This window comes from Bubalus kerabau, chromosome 5 (assembly GCF_029407905.1).
Source record: "Bubalus kerabau isolate K-KA32 ecotype Philippines breed swamp buffalo chromosome 5, PCC_UOA_SB_1v2, whole genome shotgun sequence".
NCBI lineage: Eukaryota > Metazoa > Chordata > Mammalia > Artiodactyla > Bovidae > Bubalus > Bubalus kerabau.
In genome coordinates, this window is record NC_073628.1 from 88,606,326 (window position 1) to 88,632,372 (window position 26,047).

The 26,047-nt window shown below is 35.2% G+C and overlaps 1 protein-coding gene across 10 annotated transcripts in view; it reads left to right on the plus strand.

The window, feature by feature from the left end:
* Positions 1–26,047, plus strand: part of CEP170 (centrosomal protein 170) — a 137,825-nt gene that overhangs the window by 99,042 nt on the left and 12,736 nt on the right. For 5 of the 10 annotated variants that reach the window (XM_055582115.1, XM_055582116.1, XM_055582111.1 and 2 more), the window contains 5 exons: positions 1,444–1,570; positions 3,780–5,615; positions 12,987–13,221; positions 22,482–22,659; positions 24,651–24,821. In XM_055582115.1, coding sequence (XP_055438090.1) covers positions 1,444–1,570; positions 3,780–5,615; positions 12,987–13,221; positions 22,482–22,659; positions 24,651–24,821 — 2,547 coding nt within the window. The remainder of the gene's footprint in view (positions 1–1,443; positions 1,571–3,779; positions 5,616–12,986; positions 13,222–22,481; positions 22,660–24,650; positions 24,822–26,047) is intronic. The other 5 variants (XM_055582118.1, XM_055582114.1, XM_055582117.1 and 2 more) reach the window with 3 other exon arrangements.

A 26,047-nucleotide genomic window follows, 5' to 3' on the forward strand; every position in this document is an offset into this window, starting at 1 on the left:
AATATACAATTTTTCCCTTTATGGTCTGCTATTTCCTGAAAACTGTCAAAACAATTTTATTTTGATGTTTTTCAAGATGCTTAATTTACTTATTGAAAGCAAGTGATACTTATTCAAAGCAGTGTTTGGTATTCTGATTAATTTAGAAAGGGTGCTGGTGGTTGTGAACTTGTTGGACTCCCTCTTCTCCTCTTTATCCCCTCAGCCCATGCCAAGTAAATTTATATATAGCCCAAGTATGTACCTGCCTTTGAAGGAACCACCTAAACTAGCCATTAGAACAGTCTTCACAGAATGGATCTACATACATGTGTGTCTTTGAAACCCATTCTGTTGTGGGTATTCCTAGAATGATGTGAATGGCTCTGGTACCTCCTTCAGTCTCAGAACTGTGAACAACTCCCACAAAATCTTGGCGGGAATTCAAAGATTCAGCAGGCTTTGGTATCTTTAGGCTTTATTGTATGTATGTCACTTGTATGCAACTTACTATTTTAATCCATTATTTTTGAAATCATATAGTATATAGTCTTATGAAATATTTATCAGTTTTTAGACTGTCATTTGACACTTTTAATAAAATGCTTTCTGAAATAATTCAGAATAAAATTTGATCAGACCTTTCAATTCTTAGTTATCATTACAGATTCAGTACTGAGCATCGACTTAAATTTCTAGTGAGGAAACATTTTTTTCTATACACCTAGATCTTCCATCTTAAATACATAGACTGACCTGGGCTTAAGAATTATCAATATATAATCCATATGTATGGAACCATATCATGAATTAAATTCTGTTTCACACTTGACTAATCATTTGCCTTAAAGACAGATCTAGATGGGAGAGGTCTATGTTCAGACTGGTTATACAAAAATTCTTAAAGATTTGAGTGATTTCTAGCTTCTTCTGGAAATACATATTGTAGAAAGAAACCTAAAGCTTTGGGCTTGTGTTTGAAATCCCTGAAGACATGACCTGGCAGATTTGAATATGCCCTGAGAGTGTGGAACCAGTCTGATTTATGGAAACATTTAAAGGACTGAAGAACAACTTAGAAATAGGTCTTAGACTCTCTGTTCTACAGAATGGAGTAGAACTAACTTTTCTGTGGTAGCCATGAAGCTATTGTAGTACACCTGAGTTTATTTAGCAGCAGTAAATTTTAAGCTCTAAGAGTCTATTTTAGTACCATTGTTAGTGCTTAATAAGTACAGAAAATTTTACTACATTCACAGTAATAACCTTGTAGTTAAAAGAGATGCATGCCCTAGAAAATCTTTATATATAAGGAAATATAACAAATGATAGTATATCAATGTGAGGTTTAAATATTGCTTTATATGATATGTTAAAAGGAATTTAATGACTAAATGAAATCTCTGAACATGAGAACAGACTTGACAGACTAGATCATTTCATTCTTTTATTTCTCTCCTTTAGGAAGGTACATCTTTGTCTGGAAACAAGCGTTGGGTTTCACAATGGGCTAGTTTGGCTGCCAATCATACAAGGCATGATCAAGAAGAAAGAATAATGGAGTTGTCTGTACCTGTTCCTTTAGAGCATGGTATTTTCTTTCCTTTTTTTTTTTTTTGTGAGCCATACATCAGTTTTTAAAATACTATAAGCTAAGTCTGTGTAGTGAGAAGTGAATTAAACCTAAATAAATATATTCACATAGTCTCAAGCTACTATATATAGATTTTATTTTCACTAAAACTGCAGATGTCATTAATAACCCTAACTGAAAATAGAGGTAATTTGTAAATGAAGCATATATGTGTGTGTGTGTGTGTGTGTATGTATACTCACAAAAACTTACATATGATTATATGTATATAACATATATACATGTGAAAATTTAAAAATAAGACTAATGCAGTTCCAAACTGTTGCATTTACTAACACATCAAATATTTAAATGCCACTTTTTTCCATATGTTCAATGAAGAAAATTTACTTAGTACAACTTAATTTATTACATACATCTTTTGCAAATGTGTAATATGATTTTTATTAACTACCTTTTTACTATATTTCTGTGAACTGAAATATCAAGTTTCTTTAAAAAAACAAAAATCTGATGCCTCTTATGATTTTATTATTAGATTCAGTTCATTACATTCTTCATTAAAAATAAAACCCTCAGGAGAATTTGTATGTGGCTTTTTATCCATTTTCTTAGCTGTGTTATCGCTGGAAGTTGAAATAGAAATTTATTTTGTGTTTATTGTGGCAACCAAAAATCTTTTTAGGAATTTTGTAAACATTAATTAGTCAGCAAATATTTGAGCAAGGTACACAGCAGTGTACTAGAAAAGCTGTATAATTTATCATAAAAATTAGAAGTAATTTTTAATATTACCAAAAATCTTTGGAAAGACAGCATAATTTTCAGATTGGTTCACATAAACTGATTACTGTTTGGGGAACAAAAAAGCAAGTCAGGCTAGAGAAATTTATAAAGAATCATTATCAAAGTCTTATTAGCTGTGGAATGCAAAATTCTACCCTTATTATAAAAATTAATAATACTTGGCCTTCATTATTTTGTTCCTGTTTCATCATATTCTAAATGAGCTTACTTAGATAAGCTGGTGAATCTACTTATATCCTAAAATGTTCTTGTCAAGTATTCACTGAGTGTGTGTTAGGAGCCAGGACAGTGTGAGAAATGCAGATAAAATAGCTGTAACTAAATAAGTTTAGTGCTTCAAGTAGTACTGCAGAGATAACACATAACCAAATAACATGATCATTTGCTAAATTAAAGTTACATTAGTAAGTTATTGAGTATTTTCCTACATTATAGCCATAGTATTGCTATGAAATTTAGATGCTAAAATTTTAAAATTATAAAGGGATGACCACAGAAGCTATATCTAGTATCTTTTTTCCACTTATACCCAAAAGATTTAAATGCTTTATATGTTAATTTATATTTCCCTAAAAAGATCCCTTTTCTCAGAAATACATTTCATTTATTAGCAGTTAGGAAAGTCCTCCTTAAGTAATATTCTCAAAGTCTCTCACATGGAAATGTTGAAGTTATATATATTTTCCCATCAACTTCTCAGTTTGAGGCTTTAATATACCAGAAGATCATAATTTAAAAATAACTCAGTTTGTGAAATTATGACAAGTCCTGTCACCTTTTTCCATTCTTATAATTGTTAAAAATCTTTTAATTAGCTTTGAATTTTTTCTTTTAGAAAACATTGTTAAAGTTCTACTTTTCCTGTTTTGCTTAGGAAATCCAGACTTGTCATTCTTTCAGTAGATAATGATGCTATTAAAAATTAGGTATATTATTATTCTTTACTATGTAATTCAAAGTATAGCAAATAAACTGTTTATTAGACATTATTTTTACAATTCTGTATATACTATGCAGAGTCCATTTTTTGTGAGTGAAATTTCACAGATGGGACAAGTCACAAAAGCAAGAATGTGAACTTCTCTCCCATCAGATCAGATCAGATCAGTCGCTTAGTCGTGTCCGACTCTTTGCGACCCCATGGGTTTAAGATAAGATGACCCTAATTTTCATCTCATAAAATTTGCTCTCTTGACTCCTGTTAGTAATGTACCTATTTGTGCATCTCAGTGTTGCATTTTCTTTTTAAATTATACTGTCACAATGTTGGCTTATTTCTTCAAAGTTTTACTTTATACTTAAGCCATTTCTTAACTTCAAAATCTAAGGTAATATGACTTTTGTTTTATTTTCACTTTCTTGCCCCAGTAAATTCCTTGTTTGTTGTTTTCTTTTACAGATACAGATATCAGTGAATCTGGCATTTCACTGAGAAGTACTGGCTCAGCAGCTTCCTTGGCTAGTCAGGGAGAGAGAAGGAGACGAACCCTTCCCCAGCTTCCAAGTGAAGAAAAGTCTCTTGAGAGCTCCAGAACAAAGGTTTTAGCACAGAGGTCAGAGATAGGAGAAAAGCAAGACACGGAGCTTCAGGAGAAAGAAGCACCTGCCCAGGTATACCAGAAAGATAAGCAAGACACTGACAGAGCCTTGAGTAAAATGAACAGGGCGGTAAATGGTGAGACTCTTAAAAATGGTGGAGATAACAAAACCCTGCTTCACTTAGGCAGCTCTTACTCTGGAAAGGAGAAAAGTGAAACTGATAAGGAAGCTTCTTTGGTAAAGCAAACATTAGCTAAAATCCAGCAACAAGAACAAAAGGAACAGGCACAGTGGACACCTACTAAATTATCTTCTTCAAAAAACATTGCAGGTCAGATAGATAGATGTAGGGAGGAGTCTTTTAAGCAGGAGTCACAGCCTCAAGAAAAAATTCCAGGACTTTCTGCTGGCAAAGGAGAAAGAACAGTACAAAACGAGGGTAAGAGAAGAAAAGCTGAGGAAATTCTGAAAAGTCAGACTTCAAAGGGAGGAGACAAGAAGGAATCCTCCAAGTCATTAGTGCGACAAGGAAGCTTCACTATAGAAAAACCTAGCCCCAACATACCCATAGAACTTATCCCCCATATAAATAAACAGCCTTCATCAACACCCCCTTCCTTAGCATTAACAACAGCCAGCAGAATAAGGGAAAGAAGTGATTCCATGGATACTGATTCTAGTATGGACACAACCCTTATTCTAAAAGACACAGAAGCAGTAATGGCTTTTCTAGAAGCTAAACTGCGTGAAGATACTAAAACTGATGAAGGCCCAGATACTCCCAGTTATAACAGAGACAACTCCATTTCACCCGAATCTGATGTGGACACAGCTAGTACCATCAGTCTGGTTACTGGAGAAACTGAAAGAAAGTCAACCCAAAAGCGAAAGAGTTTCACTAGTCTCTATAAAGATAGGTGTTCCACAGGTTCTCCTTCCAAAGATGTTGCAAAATCGTCATCTTCGGGTACTAGGGAGAAAATTGAAAAAAAAACAAAAAGTCGTTCTGCAGATATAGGTTCTCGGGCAGAGGGTCGTAAATTTGTGCAGTCCAGTGGAAGAATAAGGCAGCCTTCAGTAGATTTAACAGATGATGACCAGACCTCTAGTGTACCTCACTCGGCCATCTCTGATGTTATGTCATCTGACCAGGAAACTTACTCTTGTAAATCTCATGGAAGGACTCCATTTACCTCAACTGATGAGCATGCACATTCCAAACTGGAAGGAAGTAAAGTAACTAAATCCAAGACTTCTCCTGGAGCACCTGGTTCATCCAGTAAATCCACCACTCTCCCAAGGCCACGACCTACCAGGACTTCCCTCTTGCGTAGAGCCCGACTTGGTGAAGCTTCGGACAGTGAACTTGCTGATGCTGACAAAGCATCTGTTGCTTCTGAAGTGTCAACAACAAGTTCAACATCCAAACCTCCCACAGGAAGGCGTAACATTTCTAGGATTGATTTGTTGGCTCAGCCTCGTAGAACAAGGCTTGGCTCATTATCTGCTCGCAGTGACTCTGAAGCGACGATCTCTAGAAGTAGTGCCTCTTCACGGACCGCAGAAGCCATCATTAGAAGTGGAGCCAGATTAGTACCTTCAGATAAATTTTCTCCTAGAATTAGAGCTAACAGTATCTCTCGACTATCCGACTCCAAGGTCAAAAGTATGACCTCAGCACATGGCTCTCCTTCAGGTAAATTGGATCCAGACTTTTTATAATATTAGTGTATTTCTTTTATGTTTTGGGACTTCTTCTTTGAAAAACTGTTAGTGTTGATTCCCAAATTTTTCAGCAGAAAGATCATACTATAGAGAGTTTTGTTCCTTAAAAAGTGACTTTAGTTAGCTTGAAAGTGAAGTGAAAGTGTCAGTTGCTCAGTTGTGTCCAACTCTCTGTGATCCCATGGACTGTAGCCCGCCAGGCTCCTCTGTCCATAGAATTCTCCAGGCAAGAATACTGGAGTGGGTTGCCATTCCCTTCTCCAGGGGATTTCCCGACCCAGGGATCAAACCCAGGTCTCCTGCATTACAGGCAGATTCTTTATCATCTGAGCCACCAGGAGGAAAATTCAGAAGTTATATACACTTCCAGTTAAAGTCCTGGTACAAAATAGTGAATTCAAAATTTGAAGTATATTGAACCAGTTTGGGAATTTTAATTGTCTAGTTGGTGAGATATCTGGGTTTGTTTGTCAGAATTAGATTAGGAATTATTATCTGGTCTATATAATAAAAATGAATATTGTGTTTCTGAAAACATGTTCAACTTTTAAATATCCTAACATAATTCTAAGTTCTTGTGAATCTGAAGAACAGTAGTATACTTTTTGTTACTCCTTTCAGAACTAAATGAAAAATGAGTTTTACTCTTTTCCTGTTTATTTTGAAATGTCTAATTTTTATTAAGTTAAATTGATTTATGATTGGGGTGGGCAGAAACTAATCCTTTAATTTATTTCAGTGGAAGAAGATGGATTCGTGAGACAGTCACTAAGCACATGGGCAAAATTGGGCTATAGAAATTTAACTGGTTATGGGCATTACCTCATAATGTGCCATCATATCATTTAACTGCAGTAGTTAGCTTTCACTGATTGTGATAATGACAAGAGCTACTTTCTTCCCACCAGAATTAACTGCTTCTGGCATATTCGTCTGTGTATATACTTCATTTTCAGAGCTGTAGCCAGTGAGAATACATGTGTGACCAAAGAGTAGCAAGACAGATATTTGTGCGTATCCTGTAAACATGGTCTTATTACTTCATAATCAGCCTCATGTGGGTGTGGCTGAAAAAGGACAGTTGAGGGGAAACCAGCTGTTAAAGGACTTTAAAGATTTATTTTTGTCGGTTACCTAAGTGAGCCCTAAATCTTGACTGAAGAGTAAAGGGAAAGTTGGTATACAGTCTTTTCTTTTAAATTTATACTTCTGTCACAATTCAGCCTACAAAACCCTAAACCAGTGGTACTTTGCATGTGTTATTTTTTTCATTTTCTGTTGCCCCTCTCTTCTCTTCACTGCTGCTCTCCTCCGCTACATTCACATTCTCGTCTCCTGGTCTGTGGGTGAAGTGATGGTAATCATCATGGGTGTAGCTGAGGATAGATAACATAGGGTCTAGATTCCAAAAGAATAGGTGACATTTCGTTTATTGCTCCTGTTCTCCTTGTTTCTACACTTCAGACTTTGGTTGGTGGCTAATGGGTCTGTTGCCAAGTATTTTAAAACTACTGTCACTTAACTTACGCTTACCCACTGTTGTTACCTGGTGTTCCACGTGGCTCTGCTGCTTCGGTTCACATTGCCTTTGTGCTGCATTCTGCCGTGTGTACTCTGATTCGGTTTCTTCTGCCACAGTGCTTGTTTCCTCACCGCAAGTCTATTTCAGTACATGAAAACATTTAAGTGCTCTTCTGTCTTAACATAAGTTGTACATTACCATGTAGCATGAAACTTGTGATAACTCTTCCTTCTATACTAGTTGTCTAGCTCTTAACACACGAGTAATCTGATTTTATTCTCAATGTTTAACAGAGGGACTTATTTGAGATGCAAACCAAATATCACTATTTCTAGTAAGTCTAAGAAACAGCCATAAGATGCTATATATATATATAATATATATATGTCCTTATATATATATGTGTATGTATGTCTTTAAATATGTCTTCAAATTCTGTATTTTAGCCTGTATTTTGTTTTCTTCTTCTTTGAATACAGAAGTTGATAAACATGCATCTTTCTGTGTCCAAAAAGTACCTTGAATTACTTAATGAAATTTCCTAGGGCAGATTGAGGTATGTGACTTTGGCCTTCTTCAAACTTACTAGCAGTATATTAAATAATTAACATCATTGAATTTAATTGTTCGAAGGGTTATTCAGTTTAGAGAACTAAAGCCAAGAGATGGAATAACCTGCCTGGTCACATAGATATATCAAGAACAGGTTGTGAATCCAAAGCATTTAATTCCCAGCCTATTGCTTTTCCTCCCACAATCAGTCTAGCTCTGAGAAACAGACTCCACTTACCTGCAGACTTCCAGAGGACAGCTAGACTATTGCATTATTATCAGGAGTATATATACAACCAATATACAATATAAATATTTTGGTATTATTCACTGTAATCTTTCAGTTATGATGTTTTACCAAGTTCATGTTCTCTCGCCCACCTTTTGAGCCTAAAGCCACATTGTGGTCCAGGATCATATATTCAGATTCTTTTAAGATGCCTATTTCCAGTTTTATATCCTATCTAGGACAATGACCTGGATCTTTCAGTCAGTGGTAACATACTAAAATAGTTACATGTGGTAAATAGTAATTACAACATTTCTACTTAATATAATTGTAAATCTTAAATGGAGAAAGGAAATAAAAATTCTTAGCTTTTGAAATATTTAAAAGAATGTGAAACCATCCTTGTTAGTGTTGCTAAGCACACCATAAACTTTTAAAAATCTTAAAAATGCCTGACCCTAGAACCTGTGAAATTATCCAAACTATAATACATAAAAATAATTCTGTAAAGCTTCAAATTATATATTTTAGCCTATGTTACGAAAAGCTTTTCCAAGAAATGAATATGATAAAAATAGAATGGAAATCTCGTATTTGGCAAAATTAAGAGTAAGATTTCTTCTATGCTTCTTTAATTCTGATGTAATATGCTTTTTTTAGGAGTTTGGTCCACAGCCCCCACCCTCCCCCCCCCCACAAACCCTTCAAAATTTTTTTCAGTGATCCTTCAATATGAAGTTATATTGAAATATCCAGATTTATTTTAATAAGATATATTTAAAACTAAGTACCCTGAATTACCAAAGTAAGGCTTCCCCAATGGCTCAGTAGGTCAAGAATCTGCCTGCAGTACAGGAGACCTGTATTGATCCCTTGGTCAGGAACATCCACTGGAGAAGGAAATGGCAACCCACTCCAGTATTCTTGACTAGAGAATTTCATGGACAGAGGAGTTGGGCAGGCTACAGTCTTTGGGATTGCAAATAGTCGAACACAACTGTGTGACTGATTTTCACTTTCACCCTGAATTATCAAAGTAAGGCAGTTGGTTTTCATTATGTTTTAAGTATAATTCTAAAATTTTCAAAAATCATGTTAACGTTCTTAAAATTTTTTTAGACTGTTTGCTTTCCCATTTGTATTCTAATCCTCAAAATTTATAGATGATGATGTTACCTCTTGGACATGCATGGGTTGAGTTATTTCTTCTCAAGTCAAAGACCAATACAGAACACCATGATCTTATTGTTACATGCTCAGACATATTAAACATGTTTGTGGCTTAATTTCCCACAAAAGTATTTTTATCTAGGTATAAAAATGTAGTGTTTGTCTTCGGAAATTTATTTGTTACATCTGTAGATAATGATGTGTTTTGATGTCAGCAAAGTTTTGGTTAAGAGTAAAAGAAATCAAAGCACTCACAGATAAATGATCCTAATAACTCTTTTTCCCCTTTTAAAGTATTTAGACATCATGAATAATATATTTTCTTGATGAATGTAGTAGTTTATTACTTCCACAAGAGGGAGTGTTGTATAATTTTATAGCTAAAATGAGCAGACTTCTAACTAACATAACTAGAATAATTTTCAGGTTAGCTACAAAATAATTAAGCCCATCTAACTTTTTCTCATTTTATTATATGTGCTGTCCAGCACCTCATCAACCCAAAAAGCTTCTTAGAGATTGGCATTTTAGATACCTTCAACACAGATTTTCAATTTAAGCATTTATCTGAAATGCCTTATTAGTACCAGTATATCAAAGGAGCCTAATAATATAAAGTTACATTTGATTCTCTAAATAATTTTATCTAAGCAGGGTAAAATTCAAGAAGAAAGTAAAAAAAATTTTCAGTCCTGTAAAAATTCATAAAACAATCATTCTATGAGAATTCTAGGATGTCTTTTTTTTTTAATTAGTCTAACTTGAAATTTTTTAAAATAAAATATTTATTTAATTTTAAAGCACTTGGAATGAGTTTTGCCCTCTGAGTGTCAGATCTGGCTTAAACTTTGATTTAAGCAAGTCACAGGACCTTTCTGGGCCCAATTTTTATGTACAGATTGAAGAATTTAAACTAGCTCATGTCCAAAGTCATTTTATTCTAAAATTCTATGAAATAAGTAGGCACTGGGGAAAGTTAAAAACATTTTTCCTTGAAGTTGCCTCTACAAAAGCTAGTTATATTATAGGAATTTTTCTTCAGATAAAATATATTGCTGCTATAGTTTGGAAGCAAAGATTAAGAAAGCAAAGGTATTGAGAGAACTTCTTCGACAAATAACAGGTTAGAGGTCCTGGCTTTAACTCCCATTCACAGTCCCTTTTTTGCCAGTAGTCATCATTTCCTGTCTTATTTTTCATTCAGAGATTAACTTAAGCTTTGCTTCATAGCACACCATGTATGATATACTTTCCATTGGTAGAGATAACCTTTAGTTATTTGAAGACTTACTAATCATATTTTTATTTTCTGCTATGTCCTATCTATTTTATATTTTCCTTCTCTCCTTCCTTATATTTTTTTTTATTTTTTATGCAGTTTTAAAGGTTACTTTTTATTTACAGTTATTCCAAAATACTGGCTTTCTCCCCCATCCTTGAGCTCATCTTATACCCTATAGTTTGTACCTCCCACCTGGCTCCCATATTGCTTCTCCTCTTTTAAAAGTTATTCTTAGAAACTTCAGTATTTTTGCTGGATTCTAGATAGACTTATAAAAAAACAGGTGGAAAGTTTATGAATTTCATTTGAAAAAGAAGTTTTTCTTTTATTCTTTTCTCCAAAAGGTAATGATTTTCTGACCTGGAGAGTTAGATTGCACAATTTAAATTCTAACGGGGCTCAGCTAATATACTGTCACCTGGTAACTTATGTCACCTGACATTTAGCCCTTGTTTCTCACTTTCTCATTCTGCGTTCATGTGCTCTGCCACTCAAGGAGTCTACCAGTTATTGATGCCATTCTCTCTAAATTACCTCCATGTTAACAACCTGAGTTCTGTAATACCTGTTTTCATACCTTCTGCAATTTATTAAAACTCTTTGTTACTGGTTTTGTCTCCTCCAATTTTCAGTTATAGGTATGGTTACATAGTTTTCAAGTCAAAAATCAGGAAATTTAATCTAACAAAAGATCTTTTTTATTTACAGATTTCCTTTTATGAATAATATTCTAGGGTAGCAAAATAAAAAAAAAAACATTTAGTATTTAATGAAATACCTTTATTAAAAGGTACAGATTTGTTTGCTATATATCTAATTGCCTTGCTGTGTTTCTTTAAAAAAAAAAAAACAAAAAAAACTTATTTACTCTTGTTCCTTAACTTTTCCTAAAGCTGTTTTCAAGTCTTAGGGTCAGTTCAAATGTCTAAAAATTAGTAAATTTCCACCATGGTAAAAGTATTATTTGTGTTAATAAATTATCTTCTAATGTTAAAATCAGAAATTATTTTTAATAATCCCTTCAAAAAAAACTGAGTAATTACCTGGAGCTTCAGATATGTGTTTATGTACACTTTTACAGAAAGCCATGAAATTTTGGCCTATTTTCATTTTCTCAAAGAAGAGTTTAAATCCAGACAAATGGGTAGGCACTGATTTATGATATAGTCCTGATTACAGATTTCTCTGTTCTTAAAGCGGTTCTGGGAACAATGTTTATCAATCTTTTTTGAATGCCAACTCAGACTTACAGAGTCTTATGCAGAAATGAAGTTTATGAAAGAAAAGAAAGACAAGAAAGGCATAAAATTCAAGTGGAGTAGGGTAAGGGAATTCTAGACTTCACCAATGTACACAGCCTAGAGTCAGCTTCTGTTTTATAAAAGAGAAAGATAAAGAAAGCTCTTAATATTAACAGCAGTTGGAACTTAGAAGCTAAGGTTTAGCCACCAAAAACGTCTCATGCTTTTTTACTAGGTTTTCCTATTTTGAGGAAAGGAAATGGTCAGTATCTAGGAATTAATTCATTTATTCAAACGTATTTATTAAACATTTGTTAGCCAGACACTGCTAAATGCTAGGAACCTGTTAGTGGATTAAGCAGGCATAATTCCTGCCCTTGTGAAGTTTTCCATAGATTAGCCATTTTTTCCCTATTTTTTTAACCTCTTTATTCTTCACACTTTATTTGCATGTTTAATTATTATATTAGCAGTAGTAGTGATCTGTCTGCATTAATTTGTCTTCTGATTTTCAAATGTGTCTGCAAAACCATTTTTTAAATCTTTACTAACCTTAAATAAGAAAGTGATTACCACTTTCTTTAATGTGACTATTGTCAGTATCTCCTGTGCCGTAAATGTTAATGGTTGTGAGAATACCTTTGTAGGTTTTCACTCCTTGTAGGTTTTATTGCCATTGTCTATTTTCACCTGTATGCTTTCAATGTCAAAGCAGCAGAGTTGTACTGAAGATGCTTTGTTGTGTTTTTACCGTGTAAAAAGATTTTTTCCAATCATAGCATAACAGGATGTTGAATGACAGAGGTAATGTTTTTTTTTCTGCCATAAAGGCATAATTTCCACAGCAGGAATTATGCATATTTGTTTGTTGGGAAAAGAGGGTTTTTACCATCTCCATGTTGAAAAGTCCATGTGGCATGAGGAAATCTTTTCCCTTATTTTATTTTTTTTGTTGTTGTTGCTGTCATTTAAAAAAAAATCCATAACGTTACTTAAATGAGAAATATTTGCAATTAAATAGTACCTGAGTTAAACATTTATGAATAGAGCTTGCTTAGTTGTTTGTCATTAGTCAGTTTTTCATCTGAATGTTTGTTTACTCACCATGCTACAGAAAATGTGATCTTTCTATTGTTCTTAATTCTTCATTGTTTTTAATTCACCAAAGTATGATGTTTCTATCTTTAAGGAGCAGTAGACTTAATGGTTTTGTAAACTATGTGTATGTCAGTTTTTGAAAATTGTGCTGTGTGTGGTCTCATGGTGTTTTTGAAATCATGATTTTTATTTTCTTTCTTTTAAAAGATAACATAATAATTCTTTTTTTAATAATTAAACTAATTTAGTAAATTCAAGATGGAGGCGCTTTCCTACTGATTATGCTTCCACCTCAGAAGATGAATTTGGATCAAACCGTAATTCCCCTAAACATACCCGTCTACGTACTTCTCCAGCCCTGAAAACGACTCGATTGCAGAGCTCTGGGTCAGCAATGCCTACTAGTTCTTCATTCAAACACCGGATAAAAGAGCAGGAAGACTACATCCGAGATTGGACTGCCCATCGAGAAGAAATAGCCAGGTTAGTTTTAATCCGTGATCTCTGAGTTGAAATTATTTGTTACTGTTTCAACTTGATAATAAGTTTAGCTTTTACTTTGTTTGTACCAAGAAATGAAATCCACAGAGAACTAAGAACTTTAGTTTTGTTGATAGTATTACTCATTACCCTTTTTTTTTTTTAATGCAAGTGCTACTTACATATTAAAGAATTTATTTTGGTAAACTCCCCTTTCTTATTTCCAGTAGAAACGCTGATGAATTAATATACTTTTGAACGGTGGTCAGTATCAGCTCTACATAATTGAGAATTGTGCAGATACATTTTTTATTTTTTTACCTTCCAAAGAGGTGTACTTGTTAGAGATGTTGCTAACGTTCTCTGGGGAGAATTAGAGTAGGCAGATTATTACTTGCACTTTTATGAGTTCATTAGATTGAATTAGTACAATCCTTTAATAATTAAATGAGAATATTATTTTGAATATTAAATATGTTTATAATAAACTTAAGATTACATAATTAAAAGTAAAATTCTTGCTGCAGATGTGATTTTTAACCCCTAACATTGCACTTGACCATTAAATAGAGGCTCTATTCATATATATGTTATAGTAGTTAGGGTTTTTTGGTAAATTTGTAAGTTACTCAATTTTACTGCAGTATGCCACATGTTTCCTAAACATTTTCACTGTGTACATGCTAAAATTATTTCTGCCTTTAGCTTGAAGTCCTAATTTTCTTATACTTGACAACATTTATTAAAGAAATTATATATAATAATTCATAAATTCCTTTAAAATTTTTTATGATGATTTTATGATGTTTATCTTTTTTTCTTTACTCTGTGGACTTCTGTGAATTGTTTCTTTTTTTCTTGGATCATTAGTTTATTATTTATTTTTTTTGTTGTTGTTCAATGACTATTCACTTGTGATTGCTTTTAGTTCTTGCAGAACATGCCTTTCTAATCTCATTGTGTTGCTTAAACATTACTTTTTTGGCCATGTAAATGACAATAATTGTTGAAGCATTGTAAGCCACTTCTGATTAGAGTATGGGCATGTATGTGCTTTGGGATCCATGCATTATTGTGCATTGTGCTAAGTCGCTCCAGTCATGTCTGACTCTGTGCAACCCCATGGACTGTAGCCCACCAGGCTCCTCTGTCCATGGGATTCTCCAGGCAAAAATACTGGAGTGCGTTGCCATCCCCTCCTCCAGGGGACCTTCCCGACCCAGGGATCAAACCCGCATCTCTTATGTGCCCTGCACTGGCGGACAGAGTCGTCACCACTGGTGTCACCTGGGAAGCCGCTCATGCATTATCATGGGCCCACAAAACTCCTGCAATGAGACGGTCTTGATAGTACCTTTTTTTTCTTGTGGGCACAGCTGGAAACAACAGGCCTTGCTCTTGTCTCATTGTTTTTCCTCCCCATGGAGAAGTCTCACCACATGAACACAAGGGGTACACAAGGGAACTAGAGTGTTCTGCTTTTTCTTAGGAAGCTTTGCCTCTTAAGCTCTCTATCCTAAACTAGAACACTGAACACCTTCTTCTGGGCCAAACCCAATTCCCTGTCCCTAAACAGAAAAAAATTATGATACAAAGGGGAAAGTGACTAAGAACTGTCTGTTGTATTTTCACTTGGTTTTATTTTGTTAGTATGTGTATTTTATTACCCTTGTCTGTATATATTTTATTATCTCTAGTAGTACTCTAAGGCTGGCCTATTTAATACCTAATGATTCTATGCCTTTTTCCTCCAGTTTGTTAGTAGCATTATGTTAATAAAACTTGCTGTTGGGATTTAATTTTTCAAGGTATATTTTCCACTCATACATCTCACAGGAAGAGAAAGTATTTTTATTTTTGTTTATTAAGATATTAAAAAAAGTAAGAGGGGAGGATAGGAAGTATAGGAGGAAAGAAAGTTAATGTTGATGTTTAATGTTCCTATAGAATACTGACGTTTTCTTAATGTGCAGAAATTTATTTTCAAATAACTAAATAGAATGTGAGAAGTACATGTTTTATTTCTGTAAATTGGCTACCACTTTCACTTAAGAAATTTGAAAAGCATAATAGTGATTTTAATTGATTACAAAATGTTTTATGCTTTGTCGTACTCTTTTTGCTTAGATTTTAGAGGTATATTACTAAGCCAGCACCTTTACTCCTCTGCAGTTTTGTTTTGGATCAAGTTAATGTTTGCATAAGTTTTTTTCATGTATTGTATAATCCCCATCCACATGTAATTCCCATCCACTCAACAAAGAATTCCTAAGCAACTTGTATGAGTAGAACGTAGTATTTAGCATGAGTGAAGTGTAAGGATGACTTAGACATGAGTGTCCTCAGTTCAGAGTCAGAGGAAAGAAGCAAAGGTGTTCTGATATGAGCTGATATCAGGTAGAGTGGTGAAGAGGTTGTAGAAATGGTGAAGTTTGAACTTCCCTGGTAGTCCAGTGGCTAGGACTCCATGCTTCCAATGCAGTTGGCCTGGGTTTGATCCTTGATCAGGGAACTAGATCCCAGCACTGCAACTGGAAGAACCTGCTTGCTGTAACTAAGGCCTGACACAGCCTAATTAATTAATTAATTTTAAAAGGGTGTCTGCAGCAGGAATTTACTGGAGGTTGAAAAGAGAAAAGAAATAGCATGAAAAAAATGGGATGGGTGAAGTTTGTCCAAGTCTAAGATATAAAGGTATATAGTTAATGGATGACCAAATTGAAGATAATCCTAAGCCAGCTAAGTAATAGGAGACGTTGAATGCCAGCTAAGAAGCGTACATAATTTTATATATAAGACTTATGTTTAAGATTTTTGAAAAGGATGATAAGATCTATATTAAAAGAAGGTTACTCTTAAGGGCAATTTGTAGAATTGTTTGAGAGAGCAGAGAACCTAGAGATTAACTAGTAATCTGTTCTAGAAGTTAATGTGCAAGGCATTGAAGACCTAAGTTAAGATATAAGTGGAGATATGGACGTGTAATATTTGACAGTGTTTGACGATTGCCAGAATAACTCCATGCTTGTTCAAATGAATATTGTTAAGAACTCCTATGAACAGAATGTAGTTTTTAGCACGAGTGACCCGTAAAGGTGACTCAGAAATGGATGTCTTCAGAAACATAAGACAAAAAGGAAGATAAGCTCTGTTTTAGGCATGCTGACTCAGGTATCGCAGGTACTTTTGGAACAGACGTGTGAAAGAGTATAGCTCTGCAGCATAGGAAGTTCATGAGAGCTAGAATCATCGTTTTGGAAGTCAGACAAAAAGAAAATAGTTGAAGCTGTGATCATAGACATTGCCAGGAAGTGGTGAGTGAACTGAGAATATTATTGAACTCTGAGGGATTACCTAAATTATAAGGATTCAGTATAGCTGAATGATCAAAATCATGGACTCTGGGATCAGACCTTCTCAATTCAAACCCAACTCTGCCATGTGGTCTGTAAGACCCTAGACAAGTAAGTAACTGTGCACTAGTTTTGTGTGTAAAATGGACATAACAATAGTGTCAACTTGAAAGAGTTGGCAAACCAAGGCATGTGCATAACCTACGGCTTGACATATAGTAAGCTATCAAATGTTAGTTATATTTAAGTGGAGTGCAGAGAAAACAGTGGTGTGTGTATATACTCAAACATGATTGTATTTATAACATAATTGTGATCATTCAGTTTTATGTATATTTGATAATATTAAATTTATGAGACTCCAGATATAATTGGAGTTTCAGAATCAATGTTGTATTCTTCAGTTCAGTCGCTCAGTCGTGTCCGACTCTTTGCAACCCTATGAACCGCAGCACGCCAGGCCTCCCTGTCCATCACCAACTCCCAGAGTTTACCCAAACTCATGTCCATTGAGTCGGTGATGCCATCCAACCATCTCATCCTCTGTCGTCCCCTTCTCCTCCTGCCCTCAATCTTTCCTAGCATCAGGGTCTTTTCCAGTGAGTCAGCTCTTCGCATCAGATGGCCAAAGTATTGGAGTTTCAGCTTCAACATCAGTCCTTCCAATGAACACCCAGGACTGATCTCCTTTAGGATGGACTGGTTGGATCTCCTTGCAGTCCAAGGGACTCTGAAGAGTCTTTTCCAACATCACAGTTCAAAAGCATCAATACTCTGGCGGTCAGCTTTCTTTATAGTCCAACTCTCACATCCGTACATGACCACTGGAAAAAGCATAGCCTTGGCTAGACGGACCTTTGTTTTGCAAAGTAATGCTAAAATGTTTTATTAAGACTTACCCTATACTAATAGGAAACCTAAGAATCTCAACCAAAGTTTCATTCAGATTTTCATTTCAAACATTGTTTTACAATGTTCTTTTTTCCTAAGAATAATAATTCTGATATATGTGTCTATTTTTAATATTGAAATGATTATTAAATAAATGTGTCATAAAACACCTACCTAATGAGTCTTATTCCCTGATTTGATTGACCCCAAAGTAGTCATCTGACACTTCCGGGTCAAAAGGAAAGAGGCTTTATTACTGAATCTTTTACATATATTATGTTTATTAGTGAAATGCAAATAAGTATACCTATAAGTATATATGTTTTTTCTCTTTATTTTATTTTTTTAATTTTATTTTATTTTTAAACTTTACATAATTGTATTAGTTTTTAATATTTTAAAATACAATGATGGTTTATATTTTTCAAGGCTCAATATTTGTGATTAAAATTACAAATACATGGTAATCTTTTTTTTTCTTTTTTTTTTAATTTTATTTTATTTTTAAAACTTTACATAATTGTATTAGTTTTGCCAAATATCAAAATGAATCCACCACAGGTATACATGTGTTCCCCACCCTGAACCCTCCTCCTTCCTCCCTCCCCATACCATCCCTCTGGGTCGTCCCAGTGCACTAGCCCCAAGCATCCAGTATCATGCATCGAACCTGGACTGGCAACTTATTTCATACATGATATTTTACATGTTTCAATGCCATTCTCCCAAATCTTCCCACCCTCTCCCTCTCCCACAGAGTCCATAAGACTGTTCTATACATCAGTGTCTCTTTTGCTGTCTCGTACACAGGGTTATTGTTACCATCTTTCTAAATTCCATATATATGTGTTAGTATACTGTATTGGTGTTTTTCTTTCTGGCTTACTTCACTCTGGTAATCTTAATGGCAAAAAACCAAATTGTAATTTTAATACATTTTATTACAAGTTTTTTTATATTTTTGGTAAGAGCCAATTTAATTTAGTGGCCAGAATTAAGTGATATGGGTTTCCTTGTAATATATGCACGCTTAGTTTTTTCAGTCACAACTTAGTTTTTTGCAGACACAACTGAAGCCTATCCATACATACTATGGTCTGTAGCCTCCCAGGCTTCTCTGTCCATGGGATTTTCTAAGCAAGCATACTGGAGTGGGTTGCCATGCCCTAATCTTCCCTACCCAGGGATTTAATGCATGTCTCCATCGTTGAAGGTGGATTCTTTGCCCCTGAGCAACCAAGTAAGTCCTTATGTAAAGCAATGGAATGAAACATTACAAAAGTAGGAAGTCAAGAGATACCTGGAGTAACAGGCAAATTTGGCCTTGGAGTACAAAACAAAGCAGGTCAAAGGCTACCAGAGTTTTACCAAGAGAACGCACTGGTCATAGCAAACACCTTCTTCCAACAACACAAGAGAAGACTCTATACATGGACATCACCAGATGGTCAATACCAAAATCAGATTGATTATATTCTTTGCAGCCAAAGATGGAAGAGCTCTGTACAGTCAGCAAAAACAAGACCAGGAGCTGACTGTGGCTCAGATCATGAACTCCTTATTGCCAAATTCAGACTTAAATTGAAGAAAGTAGGGAAAACCACTAGACCATTCAGGTATGACCTAAATCAAATCCCTTGTGATTATACAGTGGAAGTGAGAAATAGATTCAAGGGATTAGATCTGATAGACAGAATGGCTGAAGAACTATGCACAGAGGTTTGTGGCATTGTGCAGGAGGCAGTGATCAAGACCATCCCCATGGAAAAGAAATGCAAAAAAGCAAAATGGTTGTCAGAGGAGACCTTAATGCAAAGTCAGGTTGACCTTAGGAAACAAAGTTAGTGGAGACGATGGGATTCCAGTTGAGCTATTTCAAATCCTAAAAGATGATGCTGTGAAAGTGCTGCACTCAATATGCCAGCAAATTTGGAAGACTCAACAGTGGCCACAGGACTGGAAAAGGTCCGTTTTCATTCCAATCCCAAAGAAAGCCAATGCCAAAGAATCTTCAAACTACCGCCCAGTTGCACTCATCTCACACACTAGCAAAGTAATGCTCAAAATTCTCCAAGCCAGGCTTCAACAGTATGTGAATCATGAACTTCCAGATGTTTAAACTGGAGTTAGAAAAGGTAGAGGAACCAGAGATCAAATTTCCAACATACATTGAATCATAGAAAAAGCAAGAGAGTTCCAGAAAAACCTCTACTTCTGCTTGTTTGATTATGCCAAAGCCTTTGACTGTGTGGATCACAACAAACTGTGGAAAATTTTTTAAGAGATAGGAATACAAACCACTGACCTGCCTGCTGAGAAGTCTGTATACAGGTCAAGAAGCAACAGTTAGAACTGGCCGTGGAACAACAGACTGGTTCCAAATCGTGAAAGGAGTACATCAAGGCTGTATGTTGTCACCCTGCTTCTTTAACTTATATGCAGAGTACATCATGCAAAATACCAGGCTGGATGAAGCACAAGTTGGAATCAGGATTGCCAGAAGAAATATCAGTAACCTCAGATATGCAGATGACCCAACCCTTATGGCAGAAAGTGAAGAGGAACTAAAGAGATTCTTGATGAAAGTGAGAGAGGAGAGTGAAAAAGTTGGCTTAAAACTCAACATTCAGAAAATGATCATCAGGTCATCCAGTCCCAGCACTTCATGGCAAATAGATGGGGAAAAAATGGAAGCAGTGAGAGACTTCATTTTCTTAGGCTCCAAAATCACTGCAGATGGTGACCCCCAGCCATGAAATTAAAAGGTTTGCTCCTTGGAAGGAAAGCTATTACCAACCTAGATAGCATGTTAAAAAAGCAGAGACATTACTTTGCCAACAAAGGTCTGTCTAGTCAAAGTTGTGGTTTTTCCAGTAGTCATGTATTGATGTGAGAGTTGAACTATAAAGAAAGCTGAGCACTGAAGAATTGATGCTTTTGAGCTGTGGTGTTGGAGAAGACTCTTGAGAGTCCCTTGGACTGAAAGGAGTTCAAAGCAGTTAATCCTAAAGGAAATGAGTTCTGAATATTCATTGGATGGACTGATGCTGAAACTGAAACTCAAATCCTTTGGCCACCTGATACAAAGAACTGACTCATTGGAAAAGACCCCGATGCTGGGAAAGATTGAAGGCTGGAAGAGAAGGGGATGACAGAGGATGAGATGGTTGGATGGCATCACCAACCTGATGGACGTGAGTTTGAGTAAACTGTGGGAGTTGATGATGGACAGGGAACCCTGGCGTGTTGCAGCGCATTGGGTTACAAAGAGTCGGACGTAACTGAGTGACTGAACTGAAATAGCCTATTAACAATGTTGTGATAGTTTGTGCTTTTTCACCATTGCAGCCCTTAGGACCTAGCATAGTGACCAGATCATTAAGTATTTACTGGTAAATAAAAAGAAATTGACTGTAGATTGCTTCTGTTGGGCCATAAGTTTCAAGTTAGCTTCTCTTTTTAAATCTGTGGTTAAGTTTCTATGCAGTTACTCCATTCCGTGAAAGCCTTTCAAGCTCACATTTTGCATAAGTTAAAAAGTTACTTTGCGCTTTGGATTTTAGAGTTGGAAAGCCTATACAGGTACTTTACAAATATTCTGTCATTCCAAAGCTTTTGGTTACTGTGGAAGTAACCAAATTGAGATCCTGTGTAGTGGCTGCATAACTTAGCAAATGTTCAGTTATCACTGATAACAGTTACTTAGTTCTTCAGTCCATGTGGCTGAAAATACAAATAAATGACTTTAGGGACATGAACTCAAAACATGGAATCTGGCCCTGTCTCAGCTACTTTTAAGTTGTGTAGTCATGAGCAAGCCAATAATTTTCTCCTAAAATGCATCTTTCTTCATAATCAATCAGTTAGATAAGTTCTACTTCTACCTTGTGACCCTCAAATGACATGTGATGTACTATAAAGTATGGTAGATAGCATAAAATGCTATGCTGTGTCAGAGCTCCTCACTTCTTTGGTACCATACACCCCTTGGGCCATCTGGAGAAGCTTAGGGAGCTCCTCTCAGAAATGTATAAACATTAGAAACAATTATATTGAAATACAGTTTTTAAAATATTTTAAAAATGATATAGTAGTTAGTATATGATTCTTCGTTAACATAGTAAGTATAATGTTATTGCTGTGGGTATAATGAAGTAGTTTTGAAGTCAGTCAGTTCAGTTGCTCAGTCATGTCCAACTCTTTGCGACCCCATGAATCGCAGCACGCCAGGCCTCCCTGTCCACCACCAACTCCTGGAGTTTACTCAAACTCACATCCGTCGAGTCGGTGATGCCATCCAGCCATCTCATCCTCTGGCGTCCCCTTCTCCTCCTGTCCCCAGTCCCTCCCAGCATCAGAGTCTTTTCCAATGAGTCAACTCTTCGCATGAGGTGGCCAAAGTACTGGAGTTTCAGTTTTAGCATCAGTCCTTCCAGTGAACACCCAGCACTGATCTCCTTTAGGATGGACTAGTTTTGAAGTAGTGATGACTAAATGTTTTGATATACTCATAGGAACTATAACGTGATTAGTTTTGCTGACAAAAATCACCAGTACTGCTAATACCACTGTTGTTTGTTGCTTATCTTTGTAATTGAAAGAAATGCTAGTTTCATTTAGAAGGTTAGTGAAAATAAAGCTGTAATTGCTTTTCTCATTCAAGTTCACCGGCCTTTGAATTGTTTACTGAGCCCAAATTTAAGAACTACTATAATATATTAATGCTAGTAATTACCATTAACAGTGTGTTTTTAAAAGATGCATATCACTACTTCAGGCATTTAACACATCTATTTGAAAGTGACAACTTGTAAATTATGTGTGGTTTAGTTTGATTCATATCGGGATTAACATTTTAATTCTTCCAATATCACAATAGTTAACGGCACGTGTAGAAAATCTGAAGTTTTGAGGACAGATCTTTAAATATACAACTTATAAAAACTGATTCTATTGAAATGATTGTTTGTAGACCTGTTGTGTGAAAGAATTAAACTTCTTTCCTAAAATTATCGCCAGGATCAGCCAAGATCTCGCTCTCATTGCTCGGGAAATCAACGATGTAGCAGGAGAGATAGATTCAGTGACGTCCTCGGGCACTGCCCCCAGCACCACAGTAAGCACTGCCGCCACCACCCCCGGCTCTGCCATAGACACTAGAGAAGAGGTAGGAGATCTTCATGGAGACATGCATAAGGTTCTTTCTTTTCTTTATTTCTTTTGCTTTTAGCTTTCTGCTCAGTTTTTTTTGGTTACATCCATCCTCCCTATTTGCATGAAGCTCTGCATTTGCCAACTTTGCTTTAACAAATTCCTTTTCTTAAAACAAAACTAGTAAAGGCTAACATTTGGTCTACTATTAGCATGAAGCTGTAAAATTATTTAAAATAAACACTTTGTAAAATACAAAAATAAATGGTACCTAGAAAGCACATCCAAATTTGGTAAATAATTGTATAAATAATAAATCATTATATAAAGTTTCTGTAAATCTTACATAGGTTCTTCACTAGAAATTATCTCTAGTAGCAAGACAAAGTCTATAGTTTTTACTACTTAAAATAATTCTGTTGATGAATATATACATACATATATATATGCACAAAGATTCTTCAAAAATTGAAATATACATACATATACACACTCACTCAAATAATATGTATTCAGTTTTAAAACATTCTTGTGAACTGTGCAATGTAAGTTAGCATGTACAGACTATTGCCCCAAACCAGAGTCTCCTGCTCTCCCCCTCCAGGGGAGACCACAAACACAGATGGCTCCAGAAGTTAACTTTAAAATATAATATAAAAGTAATGGTATTCTGTCCATGTTTGGTTTCTTGATTTGGTACAGAAATACCAAAAAAAGACAGACATTTTGAAAGAATGAGTTACAGTTTTATTAGGACAAAGCCACACTGATTTGTTTAATTATCCTCTGTTTTATGCTATAATGTCAGAATTGAGTAGTTGAACAGACATTGTAAGACTGCACAGCCTAAAATATTCATCATTTGGCCCGTTACAGCAAAAATGTGCCAACCCCTAATGATGATTTATTTAATTTCCTTAATTTTATAAAATAATGTTCTCAATAGTAGCCGAAAATGGCTAGCCTTTTTGACACATTTAATTCTGGTAAACTCTTCTACTAAAATTTTCTTCAGTTGCTTTTTGTCACATTTATAATTTTATTCTTTAATGGTCATAATTTCATTGTTTTTTTCCCCTTTATGTGTTCTCTAATTTGGTAAATAATGTTTCATCAGTCTGTGTAGTTTTGTTACCACACTGATCAATTGTAAATGTGTATAAAAATTCATCCTTATTGGTGAAAAACAAAAGGATCTTCTTGGTGGCAAGACATACACAATTCTTCCTGGTACATTTTGAATGATGAAGATATTATTTTCTCAGCTGTCTAACTAAATTATACCTAACGTGATTGTACATTCACTCAGACTCAGTAAAATTTTTCAAACATTTCATTAAGTAGAATTCCATTTTTTCTTTTTGGCTTCATTTCTTATTACTATATTAGAGTTTATTCCTTCTTCAGTAAACCTGAGTTACTTTGTACTATACGTACATAATTTGCACTGCAGATGGCAGTGTATCACCTGTACTGGAATATGTCATTTCTGTAGCATTACCACTAAAAGTTTATCTAAGGTAAAAATACTTTGTGAATTAAAAATTTTTTTTTCTTTTGTAAACTTAATTATAATTTGTAATTTATGTATCTGTGAAGAAATTTGGCACCTGGATTTGGGGAGAAAAAAAGGAAAAAACAAGATAGGAAACTAAAAGAAAAAGAAACATTATTTTACACTGGTAAGGCAATGTGAGTAAAATGAACGCCTTGTCCATCTACATGGCTCAGCTTTTTCTATTTACCATCTGTGTTTTCCATTGGGGGAAACTTTATCCATGGAAGAATCAAATTTAACATAGTTATTATATATATTTTGGATTTTGAAAATAAAATCTATGTAGATGAACATCTATTTTATAAAACGGACACCTTTGAAGTGCTTATAAAAAGAAAGAGTAATTGGTTTATTGAAGATCTCATGCTTCTGTTACTGTCTGAGAATGGAATAACTTCTAACTATAAAAACTGTAATGCCAGTATCTGTGTTTTTCCAAATTACTCTATGCTTATGAGGATTTGCTTTTGTCCTGTTAGTTAGTTGATCGTGTTTTTGATGAAAGCCTCAACTTCCGAAAGATCCCTCCATTAGTTCATTCTAAAACACCAGAAGGAAACAACTGTCGGTCTAGTGACCCAAGACCTCAACCTGCAGAGCCTCCTGATCACTTAACAATTACAAGGCGGAGAACCTGGAGCAGGGATGAAGTGAGTAAACTATAAACTTCAACAAATGGCAGAGGATGCATGCCCCATTGGTCGGAAAAAGAGGAGGAGAACTGTTCCATATGTGTGTGTGCGCCCAGTTGTGTCTCTTTGCAGTGTGATGGACTGTATGTAGCCTGCCAGGCTCCTCTGTCCATAGGGTTTTCCTGTCAAAAATACTGGAGTGACTTTCCACTTCCTCCTGCGGGGGATCTTCCCGACCCAAGGATTGAACCTGTGTCTCCTGCATTGGAGAGTCTTTACCATGCACACCACCTGAGAATTCCCTTGTTTAATACTTACAAGCCTCTTAAGATAAACAGGGAAGGTTTGGGAATGGTAGAGGATTGGTGGGCTTTGGATTATTTTTGGAGCCTCACTTCAGGTCCTGTAAAGACTACATTTGTAAAACAAGGACAATTTTATATGGTTTTGCTTAGGATATAGGGCTGGGAAAAAAGTGCTTGTCCTTACAAGTAGAATAGAATTTCATCCTGGCATCACATCAATTACAAATAATTAACTCTAAATGAATTTAGTTCCTAAAGGGCAAAAGCAAAACTTTAAAGTTTTTAGTATAATACAGGTACATGTCTTTCAGCACTGCAGCAGGGAATGATTTCTTAAAAGACACAAAAAGTTTTGACTTATAAATAAAAGATTGATAAATTTGAGTGTATTAAAGGACTATGTGAAACATACAGGCAACGAGAGATTAGAATACAGAATATATCAGAGCTCCTCCAATCAGTTTAAAAAGGCAAAACAGCCTAAAAGAAAAATCTGCAAAAAACATGTGCAGCATTTCACTGAAAATACCCAAGGCCTATGAAGAGATGTTCAGCTTCATTAGTATTCAGAGAAATAGTTTTCAAGGCTACAGTGAGATTATTTTATATTCATTCAGTTGGCAACAAATTAAAAAGTCTTAAAACATTAGATATAGGAGAAGATGTGAATACATAGGCTTTCTTACTGTTGCTAGTAAGGTTAAATTGGTGGAGTCACTTTCGCAAACAGTTTGATATTATTTCCTAAAATTGAACATAAATGTAGCCCATTATGTAGCAGTTTTGCTGCTCGTGTATACCCTTTCTCATTTACAGCAAAAGTCATGAAAGAGGATATTCATAGTAGCACTGTGGGCAGTAACAAAACTTGGGAACAGTCTTTAAGTGTTTGTATCTGAGGGAAATTGAATGTATAAACAGGTATGTGCACAAATTGAA